General features: G+C 42.0%; 3 protein-coding genes across 6 annotated transcripts in view; 1 reads left to right on the top strand and 2 right to left on the bottom strand.

The window, feature by feature from the left end:
- LOC108093682 (AF4/FMR2 family member lilli) overlaps positions 1 to 20,774 on the top strand; it is a 63,863-nt gene that overhangs the window by 26,380 nt on the left and 16,709 nt on the right. For all 4 annotated transcript variants that reach the window (XM_017193862.2, XM_017193860.2, XM_017193861.2 and 1 more), the window contains exon 3: positions 5,094 to 5,597. In XM_017193862.2, the coding sequence (XP_017049351.1) occupies positions 5,430 to 5,597 (168 nt within the window). In that variant the 5' untranslated portion in view covers positions 5,094 to 5,429. The remainder of the gene's footprint in view (positions 1 to 5,093; positions 5,598 to 20,774) is intronic.
- Positions 5,875 to 6,601, bottom strand: LOC108093684. The gene is made up of 3 exons (XM_017193864.2): positions 6,308 to 6,601; positions 6,101 to 6,224; positions 5,875 to 6,041 (listed from the first exon to the last, which is right to left on the bottom strand). The coding sequence occupies exons 1-3, from the start codon at positions 6,572 to 6,574 to the stop codon at positions 5,950 to 5,952; spliced, it is 483 nt and encodes a 160-aa protein (XP_017049353.1). The 5' UTR covers positions 6,575 to 6,601; the 3' UTR covers positions 5,875 to 5,949.
- On the bottom strand, positions 6,725 to 7,395 carry LOC108093685. The gene is made up of 3 exons (XM_017193865.2): positions 7,086 to 7,395; positions 6,897 to 7,032; positions 6,725 to 6,840 (listed from the first exon to the last, which is right to left on the bottom strand). Exons 1-3 carry the CDS (start codon positions 7,305 to 7,307, stop codon positions 6,761 to 6,763), a joined length of 438 nt encoding a protein of 145 aa, XP_017049354.1. The 5' UTR covers positions 7,308 to 7,395; the 3' UTR covers positions 6,725 to 6,760.

The following is a 20,774-nucleotide window of genomic DNA, read 5'->3' as shown; positions in this document are numbered from 1 at the left end:
CGGCCACCTAGGTAAGTGGGTTCTGTGGTTTTTGGGTGGTTCGGTTGGGCTTCAGCTGATTCAAAGGTAATTTGTTGCCGGTCCGTGGGCCTAGACAAAGAACTGATTGCCGGTCTTGACTGACAGCCGGGGCAGCAAAGGGTTAAGGCAGTGGCCACTGGCCACACACACTCACCCTACACTCGAGTCCCGACTAATTCTACCATTGTATTAGCCAATTGTGGTGGCTCTTCCTCGTCCGTTTCCCCAATTTCTCTCTCCTTGCGATTTTTATTTCAGTTTCAGTTTGTTTGGCCAGCATAATGATGCCACTTGATTGAAAATGAACGTGACTGGAAAACAAGTTTCGGGGTTAAAGTTTTCTTGTTTTGCTTTTCTCTCGCCGCAGCCAGCTTCGCTGCTCTGCGGTCTTCTCTACCGATTCTCCTGTTCGAATAAAAACGGAAAATAGCAAAATAAATTAGCCAGGAGATGCTCTCAGCCATGAACTTCTGTGACATGTTTTGCTGCCTCAGCTTTATTTACCGACGAGGAGTCAGGCGAAATTGCATTTAGTACTATTTAATTAAAGTTTGCTCGGCGCTTGCCGGTCCGCCAACGTCTTTTTCTTCGTTCGGATGCGGTCTGGGCGCCATTTTGTTGCATGTTTCCTAACGGAATTATGTGCGCATTTCCGTTTCCGGCACACGCAACAATGCACCGAGAGACGTCCGCGTGGAAAATGGCGTCTTCGATTTAGCAGCGGTACAGTGGGCACCAATCCTAATAAATTTGCTAAATTGGATTTATAAAACTGTTTTAAGGATCATATCTATTTATTCATATTTGAATTAATTTCTAAGGATATCGTTCAGTTAGAAATGTTTCTGTTCTACTCATTTTAAATAAGTCATATAAATCATCCCATTGCAAATCGATTTGTTTTGTAAACCTCTTTGTTTAAGGCCACTATTTATTTCTCATCGAAAACCGCCATCAACGATTGCTTTCTCCTAATGGACTACCCAATCGTTTTTCCCATTAAAACCAATTTATTCCACTGTCCACAGCGCTGGCTGGTGGAAGAATAATAGTTTACCATTATTAAGTTTCGTGCGGGCGGATTTTGCATTCGTTTTGTTGATGCCGCCGTGGTTGTTGCTTCTGATTTTGCTGCAGTTTGCTGCTGCCGTTGCCAAGCAAATTATTTACAGCATCCACAGCAGAGTGTGCCACAGTAAGTGGCTACGCAAGGACCTCTTCCCCCTGGCTTCCCCTCTTCGTCCCCCAATCCATCCAGAAATCCCCACAAGATTGAGCAGCAGCCATTGCAATGACAAAAGTAATTTGCCTTTAAAGCTGCACCAACTGCAGCATCGGGCGAAGGCAATTTAAATATGCATGGGCCATTATGCATAGGCGATGGTGTTTCTCCATTCTCGCAGATATTAGTACACAGAAGAAAAATTAAAATATGGAAATAATCTTGATTAGAAGAGCTTCTTTAAAAAGTCCATTTTATTTTAAGGGAAAACTGCTTATTACTTTCTTTCAATATTAAGTACTTTATTTGAGTCAGTCAATGTTTAAATGGGCAAAGCTGATTGTATTTTCGCAGTGTACCCATACTTATTGGTGTGTGCCACATGCAACTTCAGTCGCATTTAGTTGCGCATTCGAGTAAACCCAATGGGGCTCTCCACTGACCCACTAAAGCCGCCCGTTCGGTTCACGTACTCCAGGGACCCGATGCTGTAACTAATTCCGAGCAGAGCCCATTCGATGTGGCATATTTAAAACTTAATTTACATGGCTGTCCTCTGCCCGCTTAAACCCTAACCTTTAGCCCGACTCGGTTGCTCAGTTGCTCAGTTGCTCGTGCTGACCCCTTCTCTTTCTGGCTTAAACTCGGCTCGAAGCGCGGCACTGTGTCGTTTTCAGTTTGTCACACTTTTGCCCAAATAAAATTTCATCGCCTGTCATAAAGCCTTGAGAGGCAAGTGTCACAAACACTTAACTCAAGGAGGTGCATGCGGCGAAGGGGTGGTGCCGACAGTGGGAGAGAGACAGCACTACTGTGAGGTAAGAAGTGAAGGAGACAGCACTCGAAACTGCTCAAGTGGGCCAGCCCGAAAAAGTACAAAATGTGCCAAAGAAAATTCGTCATGTGCCGAAAGTTGGGGAAAGAGAGTTTGTAATGAAAAAAATATTTTTCTAAGGGCTGACATATTTGCTATTATTGAACGAATTTTAAATTGAGAAAAATGTTCATTAAAGCTTATCTTCAAACCTGAAATAGAGACACATGACAATTGAATGGCGCATTGGCGCAGTTGCTGCCAAAAATAGTAAACTATCTTTTCTTGGACGGCTTTTCCTTTCATCTTTCTGCCATAAAAAAGCCTCATCAACACCTCGACTGTCTTCATTTATCCCTTATCTCCAAAACAGCTAGCTACAAAACCAATTAATGTTTACCCCACCCAATAAATATGCTTGCCGCTGTCAACAATTGATTCCGCCATAAAAAGAAACCATAAAGTGGCTCTACCCCAATAGATAGCATGCACCTTGTGCAATAAATGTTTTCTCAGAGGAGTCGAGCGAAAAAGTTCGGTATTAGCTGGCGTGTCCAGAACCGCTCAAAACAAAATAACTGTCAGGGCTAAGACAATAGAAGGGACAGACAGGCCAGACATCCCCAGAAAAAAAAGAGGGTGGGTAATGGCGATCGAAAGAGGGGAGCACCAAAAGTTGTCGGCGTGACAGCCGCAAGACAGCTGTCTGTCCGAAAAAAATCCACATTTACGAGGGGTAGCAAAAAAAAAAGAAAGAGAAGCGAAAACATAAATTTTGATTTACTTGAATGACAGTTGCCTCCCGAATTTCACACGCACCCCACAATCGTCAAAGGTCGGGCACAATTTTCCTATTAGTTCAAGTGAAAAATCGCTGCAAATCGGTGAATTGTGAGGATGGGGCAGAATTTACTGACCAGTAAATCAGGCAGACCTTCCATATGCCGCAGAGCATAATTCATGGCAGAGCAGAGCAGGGAGTATTTCAAAGGCCCATAATGGGCCAAAGTATGGACCACCAGTAACTTTTCCAATTAAAAGCGAAATAAACTTCTGCCTCCGGAACTCGCTCACTGAAATTTCAATTAAAATCATGACTGGCTAAGCTGGAATAGCCAATAAAAAGGCCATCGAATGGTATTACCGATTTACCTGCCCGCACTTCTCCGTCTTGTCTCCAAATTGAGTTGAACGACTTTGGCGCGACCACGTGGCGTATACGCAATTATCGCAAATCGTTTTCAATTAAAGCGCCAAGCAAAAGGCAAGAAATCTTGGCAAACGCCACTTTCGGCTTATCACCCATTTCTGGCCTCTTCCACTATCACCATTAATACCCAATGCCTCGGCCACCTTCGCTTATCACAAAACAGAAGTCTGGCGACGACACTTTACTCGAGGTTTTCGCCTTTTATTTTCGCTCCGTGGCTTTTCGTCTCTGTTGATAATTTCACTCGAGCAGCTTGAGGGTTTGTAGGTTTGATTGACAGCCGAGTGGTGGCCAAGGTAAACGGGCCTTTTGTCTTCGCGAGTCACTTGTTTAAACGCGCTTTTCATTTCTCGTATTTACTTTTATTGATATGCGCATTTGTGCTTTTAATTTATGTATTTCGGTGGAGTTTTTTGACCGTGACACATTTTTGTGTTTATTTCCGAGCGTGGCGTAGAAAATGGGGGCAGTGAACCAGGGAAAAGTGGAGCTAAATTTAATTTGTTTCACTTTTCAGGGGGAGCTTCCCGAAATCAGTGGTAATTATACCTTCGTTGTAAGATAGTCCAAATAGCTGATAAGCTTATCTACAATCACTTAATATTTTTTGACATAGTAATATATAATTATATAATATTAGGTAATATTATATTATATTAGAATTAAAAGATTTTATCATCTAGACAAACACTCTAAAAGACTTGCTGTTACTTAAATCTAACGATGAAAGCCCTTTCATCTTTCATCCGGAGCACCCACATCTTTTATCCTCAATTAGGATTTATCTTTGGCAGAAAGCGTTTTCCATTTACACTAGTTTTCCCGCATTTCCCACCCCCTTTCGCCCCCGAAATGCCAGCACTAACTAGTTGAATGCAATCAACACGCTCGCAATTAAATGCGACAAAGTGCAGACTTGCATATGTTGTGCTTTTTGTTGTCGTTGTAGTTGGCGGCGGGTAACCCGTTCCGCCCACAGTTCCAGTTACCTCAACGTGTCCCGCTCCGCCCCCATTTTCCGCCTTTTCCACCTCACACAAAAGCGACAACTGTCAGCGGGTCTTTGGCACACATTTACATGCCGCCACCCCCTTTTGCACCTCCTCCTCCTTTTGGTTAGCGTGTGAATTTAATTTGTGCATAATTGCAGTTGCAGTGCCGCAGCCACAAAATGTCAATATCAAACTATAATCAACGGCGAGAAATGGTTTCTGCGGCCCAAGAGTTTTATTTTCACTTTTACAATTTGGTTTTTCCTCTTTTCTGCCAGACATATAGACAGTGAAATGGGGTTGGAAAAGCGGAGCCAATTGACCGACTGATACCAAGTGCGTAGGAAACTGCAGTTGGGATTTCGGTGAAGTAAACCAATTTAAAAATTACGATTTCAACGCTAAGTGCTGTGGAAACTAGTTTTTTATGCCTGCCCATACATATGTCTGGCTTACTTTTGCATATGTGAATAAAATTCTCATGCAAAGGAAATTGGTGGAAATGAAAGCGGAGTGAAAATTTATGGCAAAATCATTGCTCTCTTTCTCGCGGAAAGGAAGCATATTTCACTGGCAATTATAATTGAGTGCTCAATCATTTTAAAACCTGATCAACATTTATTAAGGTTGTCAAGTTTCTTTCACATTTCATATTCAATGCTTCTATTAAAGGGATAATATTAATTTACTAATTGAAGGAATAACTTGTTTTGTTTTCTTTGAAGTGTTAAATGAGCTGTAACGAAAAAATAAATAAAATGTTATGCCCTATGCAAACTCAAAGATATGTCTTCCTGCTCTTACTTATGCCTTTACTTGTTTTGTTAATTTCAGAACCATCATGCGACAGACTCAACGAAAACCACTCAGCGAAATGTCTAAGCAAAACAGATTCCAACAGCAGAAGGCCCAAACCAGCCGACCCATCAAATAGATTGCCAATAAAAAATTAAGTAAAATTACCAAAATTTACAAAACCCAGGAGAAAAGACTTTGAAGTGCAAAAAAGAAGAGAAGGCAAAAGAGAACCGTCTACAGGAACTCCCGAGAAGCGAGGGAGAAGGTCGGTTTTTTTTTTTCTCGTGGAACCAGTGATAGAAAGCCGTCAAGATTACGACGTACCACCCACCCACGCCCAAAGTCAAACAGAACCCGGCCAATACGGACGCGATGTCCGGGCCGGGGGCGTTTGACGACGAGCCGCCGCCGGAGCCGCGGGACGGATGGCTACTGGTGCGCATCCACGTGCCGGAGCTGAATGTCTACAAGTGTCTGCAGTTCCCATCGGAGCGGCTCGTCTGGGATGTCAAGCAGCAGGTGCTCGCCTCGCTGCCAAAGGTAAGTCGGTCACTGTCATTACCACTCCGATCTCGTCATTAGCTCTCGGTGTATATAGAGCATACTCGTATATATAGAGCAGTGCATGTTATCCCCAGTGCGCTAGAAAATCACTAAACAGGGGAAATAATACATCTGCAGTTTGTGCCTTTTTAATTAGAGGTATGATGTGTATCAAAAAATACAGAAAGAGATCTTATTCGCTTTTAAGATTTGGGATTTTACATACGCTATTTTGATTCGCATTTCCAATAAATATTATAAAATGCCTGCTTCATACTCTAAAATTTGTAAATATTTTATTGCGCAAAACCATAAAACCGACTTCATTGGACATTCGTAATCTCAGATGTTAGACATAGCCAAAATCCAACTCATCGTCGTAGGCGAAGAGCAGTTCTAAGTAGTAGGACCACACCACAAACCAGGCGTATAGCAAAACAACTTTGGAAAACAAAAGATTAGTAATCAAATAAACTTAAATGTCTGCTTATGATACTCACACATTGTGATGACTGTCAGCACAATTATCATCCAACTGAAGGAATAGGCAGTGAGGACCAGAATATGAACCAATATCCAAATTGGTGCGAGGCCCAAAAAGGGTAAGAAAAGCATCTCGTTGTTCTGAATGGGGTAGTAAATTATAAATTGATTAAATATAACAACTAAATTATAAAAAGAGTAGAGAGACTTTAAGGGTAACTCACATAATGCACTCCAATGCAGAGCATTGCAGAAGCAATAACTCCGAAGAAGGAGAAAACCATGGTGGCTTTTAGGGCCGCAACTGCTGGGAAAACCGAAGTCTGGTACTCATCTGGGAAGATGCACTCCATCATGAATCCAGTGCCGATGGTTATGTAGAGAAACCAGGTTAGGAAGATGCAGCCGAAGAGAAGAACGCCGAATCTCAGAGAGTAGCAATAGCAGCATTTTTTTAGGATCTGCTTAAGATATTTGCAGCGACATGCCATGATTATGTGTGTACTACTAAACTGGTCAACAAATTTTAGACAAAAGATTTCTATATTTGGTTGTCAATGTTCAATTTTCATTACTGTAAGACTTCTTGTTTCGTCGACTTCGTAAAAAGAGAACAAATTCCACCATGATGACTAGATCAGTTTGATTTTTTCCCTTTTTATTCAGTCGTCAGCTGGTCAAATCGCATCGTCAGAGTCCGCACTGTTTAGGTAATTGTAGTAGGCATGCACAATCATCAGGGAGTATATTACGCCAACTAACAGCAGATTTTCAAGACCAATAAATATATAAACAAATAGCGCAAACACCCACCTATAATGACCACTTGTACGCTCAATAAAATCGGAGGAGGTTTAGACGTAGCTAAGTTGACAACGGTCAGAATGACATACAAGCAGAGAATAATTACATACACGACTAACCAGGTTAGGACAAAGCCTCGTTTGCGCTACAAAAAACCAAAACTAACATTTAGTTTAACACACTAAACAAATCTCTTACGTTGGAGGCCGCATAGATTAGCAATATGGAGCTCAGGGTCCCAAAAATCAAGATCGGAGACATAACCACAGGACTCCAGGACTTATGGGATACCTCCTTGATAAAAACCGTGTCATTTGTATGCGTTATGAGCTCCCCGACGTGAAAAGTAATGAATATCCCGGCGATGATCATGCATCCCACATTCAGAGGCAAGAAAAAGCAACACCGCTTAAAAAACATGCCGCTCAAATCACACTACTTTGGGGTAAATACAAATTTGGATAAATTTCTACATAAATTTTGACCTAGACTCTTGAATGCAAAGATCAGTTGATCTTAGTCTTTTTTGTTGCTATAGAAAAAGGGGGGGAAAAATGATACATTTTTGGAAAAATGCAATCTAAGCCGAATGGCGAAACTAAGTGACCCACACAGAAAACCAATTACATCCGAATTGCAGAGCAATTTCTCAGCAGTTGTTGGGGATTGAAATTCAATCCATCTTAAGCCTGCCACGTGCCCTTACAACATAATGCCGGCCACGCCCCTCTGCCCTCGAATGGCTGCCAAATGCCCTCGTGAAGTTTCAATTTTTGAAGTTCAATGCAATTTTCCGGCAACTTCGGCGTCTGCAGTCGTGCACCCAGTCCGAAATCGTGACGCTGCAGATCCAAAGATATTTGACAACTGAATGGCAGTCTGTCAAGAAAGGAAAAACGAGATAGAAGGTTGCAATCAGTGGCTGTAAAAGTTTGGTAACTCTCAGTTGGAAGAACTAAGAACTTACGTGTAAGCTAAATGAGAGTTAGCAGGGATATAGAGCAATAAATATAGTACAACTAATTAAATTGTATTATTCCTTTCTTGTTTTATGTATACACACATTGTTAATTATCCCTAGAAACATAGTTATGACCCCCTCAGGTCAGAAATCGACTAAATGAAATAGGTTACTTCCCCTATTCCTTTGTGCTAATGAACGCCAAACAATAGCCAATCAATTGTACACATTTAATAACGATTTGCTGAGCAAATTGCTGTCGAAACATTGTCAAACTCAAATCCAATGCGGGGGCTGCGCCCATTTCAATATTGAAACCGCAGAATTGCAAACGGAAACCCAGTGCGAAACTGAAACCGAACTCGAAATCGCACTGCAATCGATTCGAGTTGAACTGCGCTGAACCGAACACAATGACCTCCAGCTAATTGCATGGCCCGGTCTTTCGTGCCGGTTCCGTTTTCGATTTGGTCAATTCGAAATTCAACGCGGCAAGTGACAGACATTGCCTGTTTGCCTGTTTGCCTGTTTTTGTTTTTCGGGGGCGGCTCTGCGGCAGGGGGCGTGGCCGCCCTGGTTGTGGTTCCAGCTGGAGCTTTGCAAATTATGTTGTAAATTTTGACCGGGTGTGGGAACCAAATGCTGGTTGAGTTCTTTGAACTGCATTGGGGGATATATGTTTGCACTGAAAGATTCAGCAGCGACAGATTGCATAAATTTCACTTTTCGCAAACAATTTGGTATCAATATAAATAAGAATTCTATTTTATTATTTTAAAAGCTGGTAGGTTCTTCTTGAAGTAAAATATTTGGTTCTAAACCCTACATAATTCCTGATTCCCATGAAACATTCCGCTTGTTTCTGGGTTTTAAAGAGTAGAAAGCATATCAGGTTGTCGACACATTTCCTGCTTCCATAGTCATATATCAATCAGTAAACTGGTCGCATATCTTATCGCAGCTTTTCTCTTGCGAACGAACATAGAACCCCATATAATATATACACATATAGCCCCTCATAAAGAATACGATTCATGCCTTCATCGCGTAAATATTTGCACTCCAATTGAGGTCTTTCTTTCTCGCGCATTTTTGCTGAAACCTTTTAAGAGCCTCGATAACTGAAGAACGGTTGAATAGTTGAGTAAATCCCGAAGACTAAGACAAACGTGAGTGGCCATAACTTCACATTTTATCGGTCGTCGGGCATTATCGGAACACCTGATGATGGCGGCGGGGTTCATAAATGTATTATTAGGTCTGGTGTGGAATTCGCTTTCAAAGTCCGATACCGAGTCATACCGCGCTTCAATTAAACTTCACACCAACCACCATCCATCCATCCATCAATCAGTCAGTCAGTCAGTCAATGCGTCTGTCACTCATTCACTCAGCCAATGTGTCGCTGCTCCAGTTTGTAGTTATGTGTGGGTCTCTCTGGCATCTCGACTTCCGCCTGCTAATCAAATTCAAATTGAAGCTTTTCGGATCTGTATTCGATCTTGTATTTTTAGCTAGATTTTGCTCCGATTTCTGGGTGGGCGTCACTTACCGGTTTGTGGCTAAGTTGTTTTGCTTGTAATGCTGCACGGGCTTCGCTTGGCCCGAAGTTCAGATCGGTTAATAAGCACCTTTGGCTCGTGGCGATAAGAAACCAGTAAGGAAAGCTTAGCCGCATTTGGATTTCTTGGTGGCTTAATTTTTGGTCTAAGGTGGCCAATGGAAAATACGTGTAGGGCACTTATTTAAGGGAATTACGAGAAGAAAACAAGCAATAGATATTGAAACTCATACATTCCATACTTCAATTTGCTATTTACCGATTCAGCTGAGTATGAACTCTGAAGAAAGTTTGTATTAAATTTTGTTTTCAAAACTTTGCTCTAACTAAAACTTCAACGTAGTTGGATAAAGTGCATGCGAATTCCCACCATAAATCAGCCGAAGACTTAAGTTAAATTCAAAGAGGATTTCTAATCGAATGCGCTCTTAACTTTCCAACAAGGAGAGACTGACAGACAGGATATCCCAAAGCGCAGGGGTAAAATAGAAGAAGAAAAAATTGCTTTTAGCCGAATGTGTGAGTGTGGTCAGCAGAGGCGTGTGTGTGTTTGCCAAAGAAAAATATTCCCCTAAAAGCCCTTTATTTACGACCAGCGCAACTTTAATCAATTGAACACATTTCCAGCCAAAGTAAACACAATAAATCTTGGACTAAAACTGCCGGGAAACCAACAATGGCAATTTGGTTAAGTTAATGGGTGATGCCTCAATTAAGCCAAGTTAATGTGTAGTTTCAAATGACATTCAGTGACTTGACAGCCTAAATGTCTTTTGGGGGAATTACTGTGAAAACTTTTGCCCTGCCTCGAAAATTTTGAAAATGTAGACATTTTGTCGAGCAGTACTTGTATGTATTATATATGTATGTGTACGAACCCCTTGTACCTACTTCTCCGCTCATCCAATCTCTTGGCGCTCGTTAGATTTAATGACGCCGCATAGTTTGCGCACGCACGACATCATTTCAGCGACTTTTGTCCCACTCCCGAGCCCTTTCCCCACTGCTCCTGCCTCCTTCTGGCATTCGGCTTAAGTGGCATAGAGACCCAGTTGCAGGACCCATCTGTGTCTATATCTGTGGGGCCTCCGCTTCTCCATTGAACCGTTAATTTGGGTGAGAACTTTACTTGGCCCCCGCCTTCGCCGTCGCATTATTCATTCCGGCCGCCTAGCAAAACGCCAGAATGTCACATACTTTTGTGGATAATTTCGCTCCCTCCGGAGGGAAGGGGCATCCTGCCGAGCTGAAGCCATTGTTCGCAGCAATAAAGATGCTGCCGATAGAGAGCTCCCTGCACTCGATTGGGTAGTCGGGTAGTCCTCGCCTGAGATTGAATTTTCTAGTAGGGGAAAAAAGGCGCAGGCGAAAGGAGCTGGGAACAATGAAGTGGTAAAGCTTTATAACCATTTGATGGCCCAGGGAACAATGTGTGGCATGCTTAAAGCATCCAAAGGTCACGGCATGTATAGTATATTACGCATAAATATTCCAGCATCCCACTCGCTCATGCTTTAATTCGCCACAAGAAAAAATTCACAACATTCAGCCATCATAAACTTAAATTAAATGAAATTCATAAAAAAGAGTTTTATGACATTTGCCTTGCTCGCTCGGGCTTACATTGCGTATGCGTGATATGTAAAACATATATGGGCTAAACATGTAAATGCCATCCATATATAAGTACGTGTGTATATACAAAAGTAAATTTACATGCATAAAACGAGAACATTGCTATGCGGCATGACAGCCACTACAACATCCACCATCGCCACGAACAAGACTCCTCGTTATTAATTAAAATGTTTTGTTTTCATTAATTTCTGTACTTTACCTGGCATTTTTTGTTTAATTAAATACCAAACAAATTAAAAATGAAAACTTTCAACTAAATAAACAAACGCTGACAACGTTGGATGAACACAACAAAATGTTAAATGGAAATGCCGTGACGCCACCCACGCTGCGTATACGCAATCTGACCTGCTGCACCGCGATGGAATCGATGTACAAATAAATGCTGATTGAATTTACATGCCGCAATATTTGACTCGCCTCTGAACCGATATGTTTTCCGCCCAACGATGATCTCGTCTTCTGGCAATTGCTGCAAATAATTGGCTCAGGTTGCCTTTTGGTTTAAGGTTGGTGGCTGGCTATAATACACCCATTAATACATCCACATATGCAAAGATAATACCATGAATTATGCATTTTCGCAGCACTTGAGGGAATGTTTAATTGGTTGGAAGGACTGAAATTAAAGTATCAATTGGTTACCGGGAAAATTAACCTTTAATCAGGGTGCAGAAATTTAATTGCTTAAAAACATGGAATGTAAAATATAGAAACAGATACGATTTAGTCGCTTTTTTCAGTTAAATACAATTTATTTTAAATTTTTTTGGTAGGGTATCAAACTTGTTGTAGGACATTCTCTTTTCCTGCTGCAATAAATATTTATTAATTTTTAAGTTTAAGTTTAATTTTAATTGACACGAAACCCGCAGCGACAGTCGCTCGAACACCTACGCAAACATTCGGCTGCAAGTTGCAACACTCGTTTTTCGCTGTTTTCCCCCCAGAGAGACAACGAGGCAACTTCGGTTCCAGCTACGAAATGTGTCAAGTACAGCAAACAGTTACAGATTTATGGCTAGGAGTCGGAGGACCGACCCCTCTAACGCCTCGAAACCCCAGCACACGCGACCAGGAACGGTTTTTCCATATACCACCGATCCCCTTTCGACTGACAACTCCTCCCTTGTAATTCAATTAAAATGCAGAAAAAGGAAAAAGCAAAAAAAAAGGCGCTTCAGGCACTCGCAAATGGAGCAAGAAAAAAGATAATAAATAGGGATGGGGAGGGGGAAGGGGGAGAGCTGCCTCAAATGGAAACATATCCCCATGACCACTTTGAGTGGTTTCTCTTTTGCCTGCGGACAGTTCTCGATAACATTATCGGGGGCAGACTGTGACCACAAAATATTTCAACAAAATTTCTGACATTTTATCGGTTGGCAAACAAATAATTTACAAAGTTCAAAAACAATACAAAAAGCATAAATATTTGGAAACAAACTTTGTGACTGTTGTTTTTTGGTTTTATTTCTATGTGAATCCGGGACCATTTATTATGCTGTTATTCAGATGGTTGTTAATTTTTTGAGGACATAAAGCGGATAAAAACGGCGCTTTGTGTTTTTTGTTAATTTTTTTATTGCCATTCTTTTTGGCTTACAATTTAACGGTTCAATCAACTTAAATGTATGAAAGGCACCCGTTAAAACGGATTGTGTAAGTCGCCCTCAAAGCGACCTTGACTGTGAAATTATATTTGTTTCTGTACTATTATCGCTTCATGTATCAATGAAAGTTGCATAAAGCGAGGTAATTGGCTTGAACAATAATAGCGCTACAAAAAAGTCATGAGGGAGTGCTACAGTTCAGACAAAAGCAAAAAGTAATTGCAGTGATTTGATGTGAGCGAAAACAAGTCACCCAAAGTGGTAGTCAAACTGTCAGCCAATGAAAGCAAACCGATTTGCAGAACGAAAACAAAACCATTAGTTACAGTACCTTTAAAACCTCTTTTTAAATGCGTCACAAAATCAATAACTGCATAGAAAATAATTTTTCTACCTCAAATCAAGCTTAAGTTGTTGCAGCTATGCATTTGAGTTGGCGTTTCAAAATTCATTATGAGTAGCAATTTAATACGGGTTTTTTTTTCCATTACCATAATCTTATGTTAAACTTAATAATTGTGCAGAATAATAAAACTTGTCTAAATACTGCAAAAAAGTTTTGCTCCGCATTAAATCCTACAATCTAAAATCATTGCTCTTAAATCAAATAAAACTTAAGTTAAATAATTGCTAAGAAAAATACAAAAACGAGGTGACGAACATCGACTTAACAGCGCGGAAAGTTTAAAGCATTTTGAAGAGCGCTCGAGTGTTGCAGGCAAATTGAACAACGCAAGTTCAATTCCAAAAAAACCCACAAAAAACACTCGCATAAATGTAATTTCCTCTTCATGTGTGCCATTCTGTTTGGGCTGCCCTCTAACTAAATTTTTAATGGCACTTTTATGTTGGCTTACTTTATTTTGTTCTTGTTGGTTTTACTTTTTTGCAAATTTAAATTTGATGTTGGTTTCGGGTTGCTTTTCAATTTCCGACGCCCCAACGCCGAACAATGAAGCACTTCCGGTGGCTGTGTGTTCATACATATGTGTGGTTGTAGATTATGTTCATTAGTTTGCGTCAATTTGTTTTAAAATGCCGTATGTGAGTACTCGTATGAAATGTGTATATGAATTGAGCTGTAAAGCGGGTGGTAGACCCTCAAACAGCCTCCATAACGGATATAATAATTATGATGATCTGAAAGTCTGGAGGGTTGCTGGAATACGAATACCAGCATTGTGGCGGAGATCCCATATTACTAACGATTAGCCATTATTGCCCAGACTTAACTAATGCCTCTTTTTCTCCTCTCTTTTTCTGTTTTTGCAGGTAAGAACCCGTATTCCAGTTTGAAGTCGAAGTGTTGGGGTATCTCAATCTCGCACTTCACCATTTATGGCGTACTTAAATCACAACTCAATTGGTGCGAATCCAGTCGACTTGAGTTCAGTTGAGGAGGTGCCTGAGTTCCTCAGCAGCTCATGTCCAAATGCAGACTCAGCCTTTAAAGAACAAAAGTGCCCACACAGAGAAAAACATTAAGTATTTGGAAGTCAAAAGTTATTATTAGTATTTCTGAATATGGTATTGAAGTGTAATCCCAAATGTTATACAAATTGATGTGCATTATCAGCTACTGAATCATCACATAAAAGGAAATAATCAGTCAATGGTATATGTTATGATGGGAAAAATGAAAAAAAATAATATAGTGATAGTTTATTTTCTCAGTGCAAGCATAACTGTGCCAAAGGCACCGAGTGCAGAAGGAATGTAAGTGTGTGGACCAGGTTGAATGCCCCTCTACCGCCGCCACCACGCCCCTTTCTCGTCCGCCTCCTCCCATCGCTTAGCTGCAACCACTTGAGCTATTTTAACGTACTGCCAAAGCGACCGAAAAGGGGGATGGGGAAGGGGAAGGGGGAGGGGAAGTGGCCAAGTAAGGCCTCCTCTCCATCTCTTTGGCAGCAAGTATGCTGGCAATTTAGTGGGCGTGTCCCGGCCCTAGTTGAAACTAACGCCACAGAAAAGAACTTTTGACGCCAGCAAAATGCTCGCAGCAAAAATGTAGTAAAACTCGAGAGGAAAGGCGCACTGAGGATCGCAGAAAATATCTCGAGTTCATTGCTTGTAAAATTGACTCTGGCTTAAAGGAGCCGAGAGGCCGAAGGAAAACACAGCCTGCAAGTCAAACTCAAACAAGCCCCAGATAGTTCGATACAATTTTCCAAACAGTTTGCCTTTGCCTTCTTTTTCGCCGAGGTAAACGATACCCTGTAAACAGTGAAGTGTTTAATGGTACATATTCTTCTCTAACGCATCTTAAAAGTTCTTACTGTTCAGCTTGAAGAAGGAAGAAGTTAAAACTGAGAAGAAGATTAGGTTACTTTTAAAACTTAATAACTTTTGTGGAATGGGCAACCCCTAGTCTAAACCTATTTTCTTATCTCGCTATTGGATTTTTCTTGTGGTATCTGCCTGACTTTTAGTCTTACCTTTCTTTTCGGTCTCTTCGGTCTGTGGCAATTTCTGTTTTCTCGCAGTTTTTCCGCCTCATTTGCCATAGACACCAAATGTCCTTCAGCATGGTTTTCCAGCTTTTCCAGCCTGCCAGCAGTTATCTTTTTTGTTGTTTTTTTTTTTTTTTTTTGGGTACGAACCTCCACAGCCACAATGCGGCTGGCCAAATTAAAGTAGCAAAAACTCGTTTCCGATACGGCGCACGTGCAGCATCGCCAGTTGCAAGTCCCTAGCTTTAAGTTGCAACTGGCAAAGTCTCGAATTGCAATTTGGCAGAAAGCCGAGCGCAGAATGCAGGGGGTCGCGGTCGGAGGAGCCAAAAACAAGCGAAGTGAGCCGAAAAAAGATTTCGCATTTGCTTGCTCGTTGGTGGCATAATTCGCGCACCAGGCGACGCCCCAAAACAATGCTTCACTGGGAAAAAGAAGAGCTATGTATCATGTTATCTAATGAAGAAGTTTCCTCTCTAAGCTTTGTCAATCAAAAATATAAAAACAAGATGTAAACATATATTAGCTACTTGATTTATCAATAATTCTAAAATACATTTGTTGCTTGTTGATTCCTAACTTTTTTTCAAGATATCTAAATACCATGTTTTTTTCGGTGTACATACATATGTCCCCCTTTTTCCCAAAGGAACTGCCATCGATTTACGAGCTGTGAGATTTCGTGCCTTGCAATTGGCAGCATTTTGCAGCAGTTCGGCTTGTTTGTTGTGGCTCCAGACTCCAAACACTTGGCTCTGGGTCTCCTATCCTTGGCCACTTCGATGGCCAGCTGATAGCCGGAGTCGCTGGCCTTATGTTTATGGCCGAAAACCCATTCGCGAAACGTTTCCTAATTACAAGTGGCACTTGGCCGACCAATGTTGACCCATAAAGCCGGGGAGACCGGCATTCCCGAGCATACAGCTCTATTTTCAGGTGAAACAAATTCATCATTAGATGCAATTTGTGTCCCGTTCACCTCGCTGAAAATCGCTGAATCTCTGAATCGCTGAATCGCTGAACCGTAAGTAAAGGGCCGCGAGACCGCAGCCACTCCAGAGATTGATTTAAGCCAAGGCTCGGGCCAATATCGCAGAGTGGGCAGCCGGAATGGGGACGGGAATGGGTCCAAGAACGGGGCAACGGCCAAGACTCCCAGAGAGCACGTTCCGTTGTCAAATATGGCTGCGGTCAGTTTTTCAGTTTTTCCAGCCAACGAGAAAACTTCTTGCCGTGGCAGCTGCAACTTCCAGCTCCGCCGTGGCTGCATAAATTTTCGCATTCGAGTTGCTCTTACCATTTGTGGGCACCCTTTTGCCGCCGTTTACCGTTAAGTTGCTGCCACTAGAAGAGCCCCGCAAAAATTCAAATTGAAATTGTGGCAATCCGCCCCACAGAACGACACACAAAGGAACATGGCTTGAGCCCTGCTGTACCGTTCTTGAAATCGAAAACCAAGAAAAATACACAAAAATCAAAATCGTTGACAGTAGTGCGGCCAGCTGTTTTAGCCAATTTTCACACTTGGCCAGCAGCTGGATTTTATCAGTCAGTTTGCAGTATGTTTGCGGAGCCTAAAAGTATTTTTCCTTGCCGTTTTTTTTTTTTTCTTTTTTTTTTTTTCTATTCACACCTGAAACTGCAGTTGCAGTTGCCGGGAATTCAAAGCTTTTTTGCGGTTTTGTTTATGGACTTAAGCGATATGAAGTGAGTTTCCATTTGCCACATGCTCGGTGTTAATTGCTCTGCTAAAAGACTGCGCACGCTGCGTATACTTAATTGCTTTTGGTTCAAAAGAAAATTGTATCGCTGGCTGCATCAATGAATTTTCCGGAAATCAGATTTAATCCAAAGGAAGCTGAAAGAAATGTTCATGGCATGCAATATTTTACAGATTTTAAGTTTGTTAAAGTAATTTTATGCGTGCCTGGCTCAAAGATATTAAAAATGCGATTTAATGCAGTATAATTCGATTTTTGTAGTCTTTGTTAGTTACATTTATATAGAAACAAATGTTATTAACATCTATTTGAAAATTGAACACCAATGCGAAGGTCTTTCGTTGATCTTCTCTGATCGGCTTTTGATCATTTGATGCCGGCTCGAAGGGCTCAGTTCCCCAAGCTGTTTTGTGGTCTTGATTTCAGCTGAGTGGCAGTTGCAGTTGGACATCGCCCGGCCACTCAGCTAATGGCCCCTCTATCTACATCTAGGTGTATATAAATATATGTATGTATATGTATATCTCTGTTTCTATGGAGCACACCTCTGCTGCGCTTTCTTTCCTTTGGCGCTTGGCTGCCAGTTGACCGATGGCAGTCTATTTGGGTCACAATAAGCTGCCAGCAGCGAGCGGCATCAGTCAGCGTGTTGCCGTCTCCACAATTGTTGGAGTGTTGGAGTGCACTGAGACGGAAGTTTGTTTGCCAACTTGTTTGCAGTTAGCCGCTGTCCGCAGCCAGCAGTCTGCAGTCCGAAGTCCGCAGTCCGCTCGGTGTTGCATTGATTGGTCAAATAGCTGCCAGCCTCGCCAGAGGTTCCAAGCGGAGCTTGTTTTAGTCCCCGAGCAACGCTAGAAAGAGGTCAATGTGGCTTGGATATGTAAGGATGTTCAAACAAAAAGGGAAGAGCTAAAAATATAAAAAGTAAAGATAAAACTAAAGCAAAGCTAGGAGCTGTAACTACTTTTGAAATGTAAATAAGGGGAATGGACTTTCAGTGTATGCACAATATTTTTAGCATATACTAGTTACAATAGATTCAGCGTGCTTTTACTTCTGATAAGTTCTTAAATACTCTTAACAATTGCTGGAAATGACAATGCAACACGTTAATGTTTCATAACATCTATTTAATGTCTTATAAAAACGAAACAAGTTTGGTACTGGGCACCCAAACTTTTACCACATTTCAAAACAAACTACAAATGAAAATTCCTTACCTAAATAAAACGAATTTTTCAAGGTTTGTCTTCGGGAAACCTTTTCTGAGCCACCCCCAAAAATAAAGCGAATTCCTTCAGGATTTGGCTTTTCCTATTTACGCAGTGAAATGTATAAATTTCATTTGCTTTTTTCAAGGGTGGCTTCCTCTTTTCCCCCCAAGAAAGCAAACAAATTGGGTGGGTTTTTCCCATAGCTCTGCAAACGCTTCCTACACAGTTGGCCATAATTAATGTAATGGCCGAAATTACTCGGCTTATGCATGACCGAGAGCGGTAAAGGTTTGCTCAAGCAATCCATCGTGGACGGAGAACAGAACTCCGAAGTCCGCTCGCTGACACAAATAAGCCGAGTCGAGAAGAAAGTGGCCAGAACAAATGGGGGAATGGCTTTGGCTTCCAGCCGTTGCAACCGATGGATCGGATCCATTGATCCGCCTCGATCGGATCGCCTAAGTACGGTTAAGCATGGAGCACGTTTGGCATCGAATCGATTAGCAATTCGAGTGTTCAGCAAATGGTCAGTGAAAGAATCGTCGGACACGTCGCGTTGAGCATGTTACCCCCCGATTCTCCGGTTCTCCAACTCCCGATCATTGGCATCATTATCGTCATTATGTTGGCCCGTTCTTCTGGGCCTCGTGTCGTGTGTTCTGTTCTGTGTCGTGTATCGTTTAGTGGCGCATTTTATTGTTCTACATTGTCCAGCGGAATGACTTTGACATAGAAATGGAAATGGCCAACCCGGGCGCCTCTCAAATGCCTTTCACTGGCTAATTTTGCTGGCCAGTGACACATCCTTTCCTTCCTGTCGCCTGTCGCCTGTGCCAGATGCCAATGCACTCTCGTCCAGCTGGAAAAGCGCTTTATGACAGATATTTCTTAAAATTTTTCCAGCCACCCTTAGCATTTCTGTGTTTGCTTTATGTTTTCTGTTGCTTGGCAGAGGGTTGATTTACTATGCCAAAAAAGGATTTCCCCAAGGAATTTGAATTGTATAACAAATTTGTTTGTGCAGACTTAGCGGTTACATATTTAAATACACTTCTATGTAGCAAATGTTTTGTTCTTTTACTACATAATCTCTGAAGTTTCAAGAAGCTGTTCTCAGCCCCACTATTTTTCCCCCTAACTAAGTGTATCCTGGCTTCGTCTTACTTTTTTATTTGCATACCCGTTTATTTATATTTTACTTTGTTTGTTTGCTATGCAGTCGCATGTTTTCCCTCCAGCTGCCCCCCTTTCCCCCTCTTCGTGAGGATGAATATGAAAATGCTGAAAGCATTTCCACCGTTCTTTAACCCCGAACGAGAAATACCTTGGAAGAGCCTTTACACTTGGACCTCCCCTCCTGGAAATTTGTCGCATGTTTCGCTGCTTAGATTCAAGCCTAGACAGGTCGAGTTGGGGACTTCTGCAGCCTCCAGCTGAAGGGAACTCTTCTCCGGCAGTCATAATCGCCAGACACGTTTATATATCGCATATATCCGTACATACTTAGATGGCTGCATGTTGCTGGCCCGTGTTTTTGTTTTTAATGTCTGCCGTGGCTTGTTTTTTGTTTGCTTGCCTGCCGTAGCCGTTGTTGTCTGGGGTCTTGTGTCTATGCAAATATTGATTTTCCCTTCTGGTGCAGTTTCCGTTGGAAATTTGTTTAGGCTAACTGCATTAGTTTGGGAAAAATTGAATGTAAAATGATATTTTCGGTAGGAGAGAGGTTTGGGTATAAAACGTTTACAATGGCTCTTAAACTCGTAACGGATATTTTCCATTCTTGGCTTTAAAACTGTTCAACGGGTTAAACATTAAGGAAACTGTGAAATACTTTGCAGAACTTTTAGTGTGGTTTTGCATTCCTGTTGCCATACCACTTCCTGTAAAACTGTAAGCTAAAGTTGGGGTTCTTTGGCTAGGCATTTTCCAACTTTTGCCGCTTCTCCGGAAAACCCCGCCCGTGGCACTTAGCCCACCAGATGGGGAAATATCTTCGCAACATGGTTCTGTCATGCTGCTGGCTCTTAAGCTCGCTTTTCGGACGGACTGCCGCATTCCGTGCAACATTGTCAACGGTTAATCTCTGAAAGGTCTCCTTTCTCTTCCTCCAGGTGATGTTCCCTGCACCCCCCTTCACCCCCGCTCGTGTTGCGCCCGTGGCATTTTGCAGATAGCAGCTTTATTGCAAATGCCTGTCACCTGCATTCACAAGTTTTATGCTGCTCTTACCCCTTCCACCGTCCAATTCTGTGTGGCATCATCATGAGCTTGTCCACATCCTTTAGCCTGCCACTACATTTCTGCAAATTCTCGTATTCTATGCTTTTCTTTTTTTTTTTGTCTACAGTTTTAGTTCACCTTTCGACGCTCGCTGTCAATGTCCTTTTGTCCCTAGATAGAAGGTCCCGCTCCCTCGGCTGCTCCCAACTGTTTGTCCAAATGCATCTGGGTGTAAAAAATATGAATGGCTGATGGGCGTTGCGCCACCGCTGCCACGCCCCCAGTGGGCAAATAAATTTCATGTCGGCGAATGCAAGTTCAATGCACTTGACTCTGATAAATGTTCGGTGGGTTGGATCGGACTAGATGGGATGGGATATGGGATGGGTTGGGTTGGGTTGGGATGAGATGAGTTTGGAGTTTGGGTGCCACGAAAGAAGTCTTCAACATCAACACTTTCTTCCACGCCTCAGTGAGAACTTTTCGCCTCAGTAACAGTTGCACTC

This window comes from Drosophila ficusphila, unplaced genomic scaffold (genome assembly GCF_018152265.1).
Source record: "Drosophila ficusphila isolate 14025-0441.05 unplaced genomic scaffold, ASM1815226v1 contig_414, whole genome shotgun sequence".
NCBI classification, from domain to species: domain Eukaryota; kingdom Metazoa; phylum Arthropoda; class Insecta; order Diptera; family Drosophilidae; genus Drosophila; species Drosophila ficusphila.
Note: the sequence above shows the minus strand (reverse complement) of the source record. Positions and strands in the feature narration are given on the sequence as shown.

Coding starts and splice junctions, on each gene's coding strand:
- LOC108093685 (XM_017193865.2), bottom strand. CDS start 7,307: ATGTTTTTTAAGCGGTGTTGCTTTTTCTTGCCTCTGAATGTGGGATGC. Junction 7,033..7,085: donor TAATCTATGCGGCCTCCAAC/GTAAGAGATTTG, acceptor GGTTTTTTGTAG/CGCAAACGAGGCTTTGTCCT. Junction 6,841..6,896: donor CGTACAAGTGGTCATTATAG/GTGGGTGTTTGC, acceptor ATCTGCTGTTAG/TTGGCGTAATATACTCCCTG.
- LOC108093684 (XM_017193864.2), bottom strand. CDS start 6,574: ATGGCATGTCGCTGCAAATATCTTAAGCAGATCCTAAAAAAATGCTGC. Junction 6,225..6,307: donor TCTGCATTGGAGTGCATTAT/GTGAGTTACCCT, acceptor TACCCCATTCAG/AACAACGAGATGCTTTTCTT. Junction 6,042..6,100: donor GCTGACAGTCATCACAATGT/GTGAGTATCATA, acceptor TGTTTTCCAAAG/TTGTTTTGCTATACGCCTGG.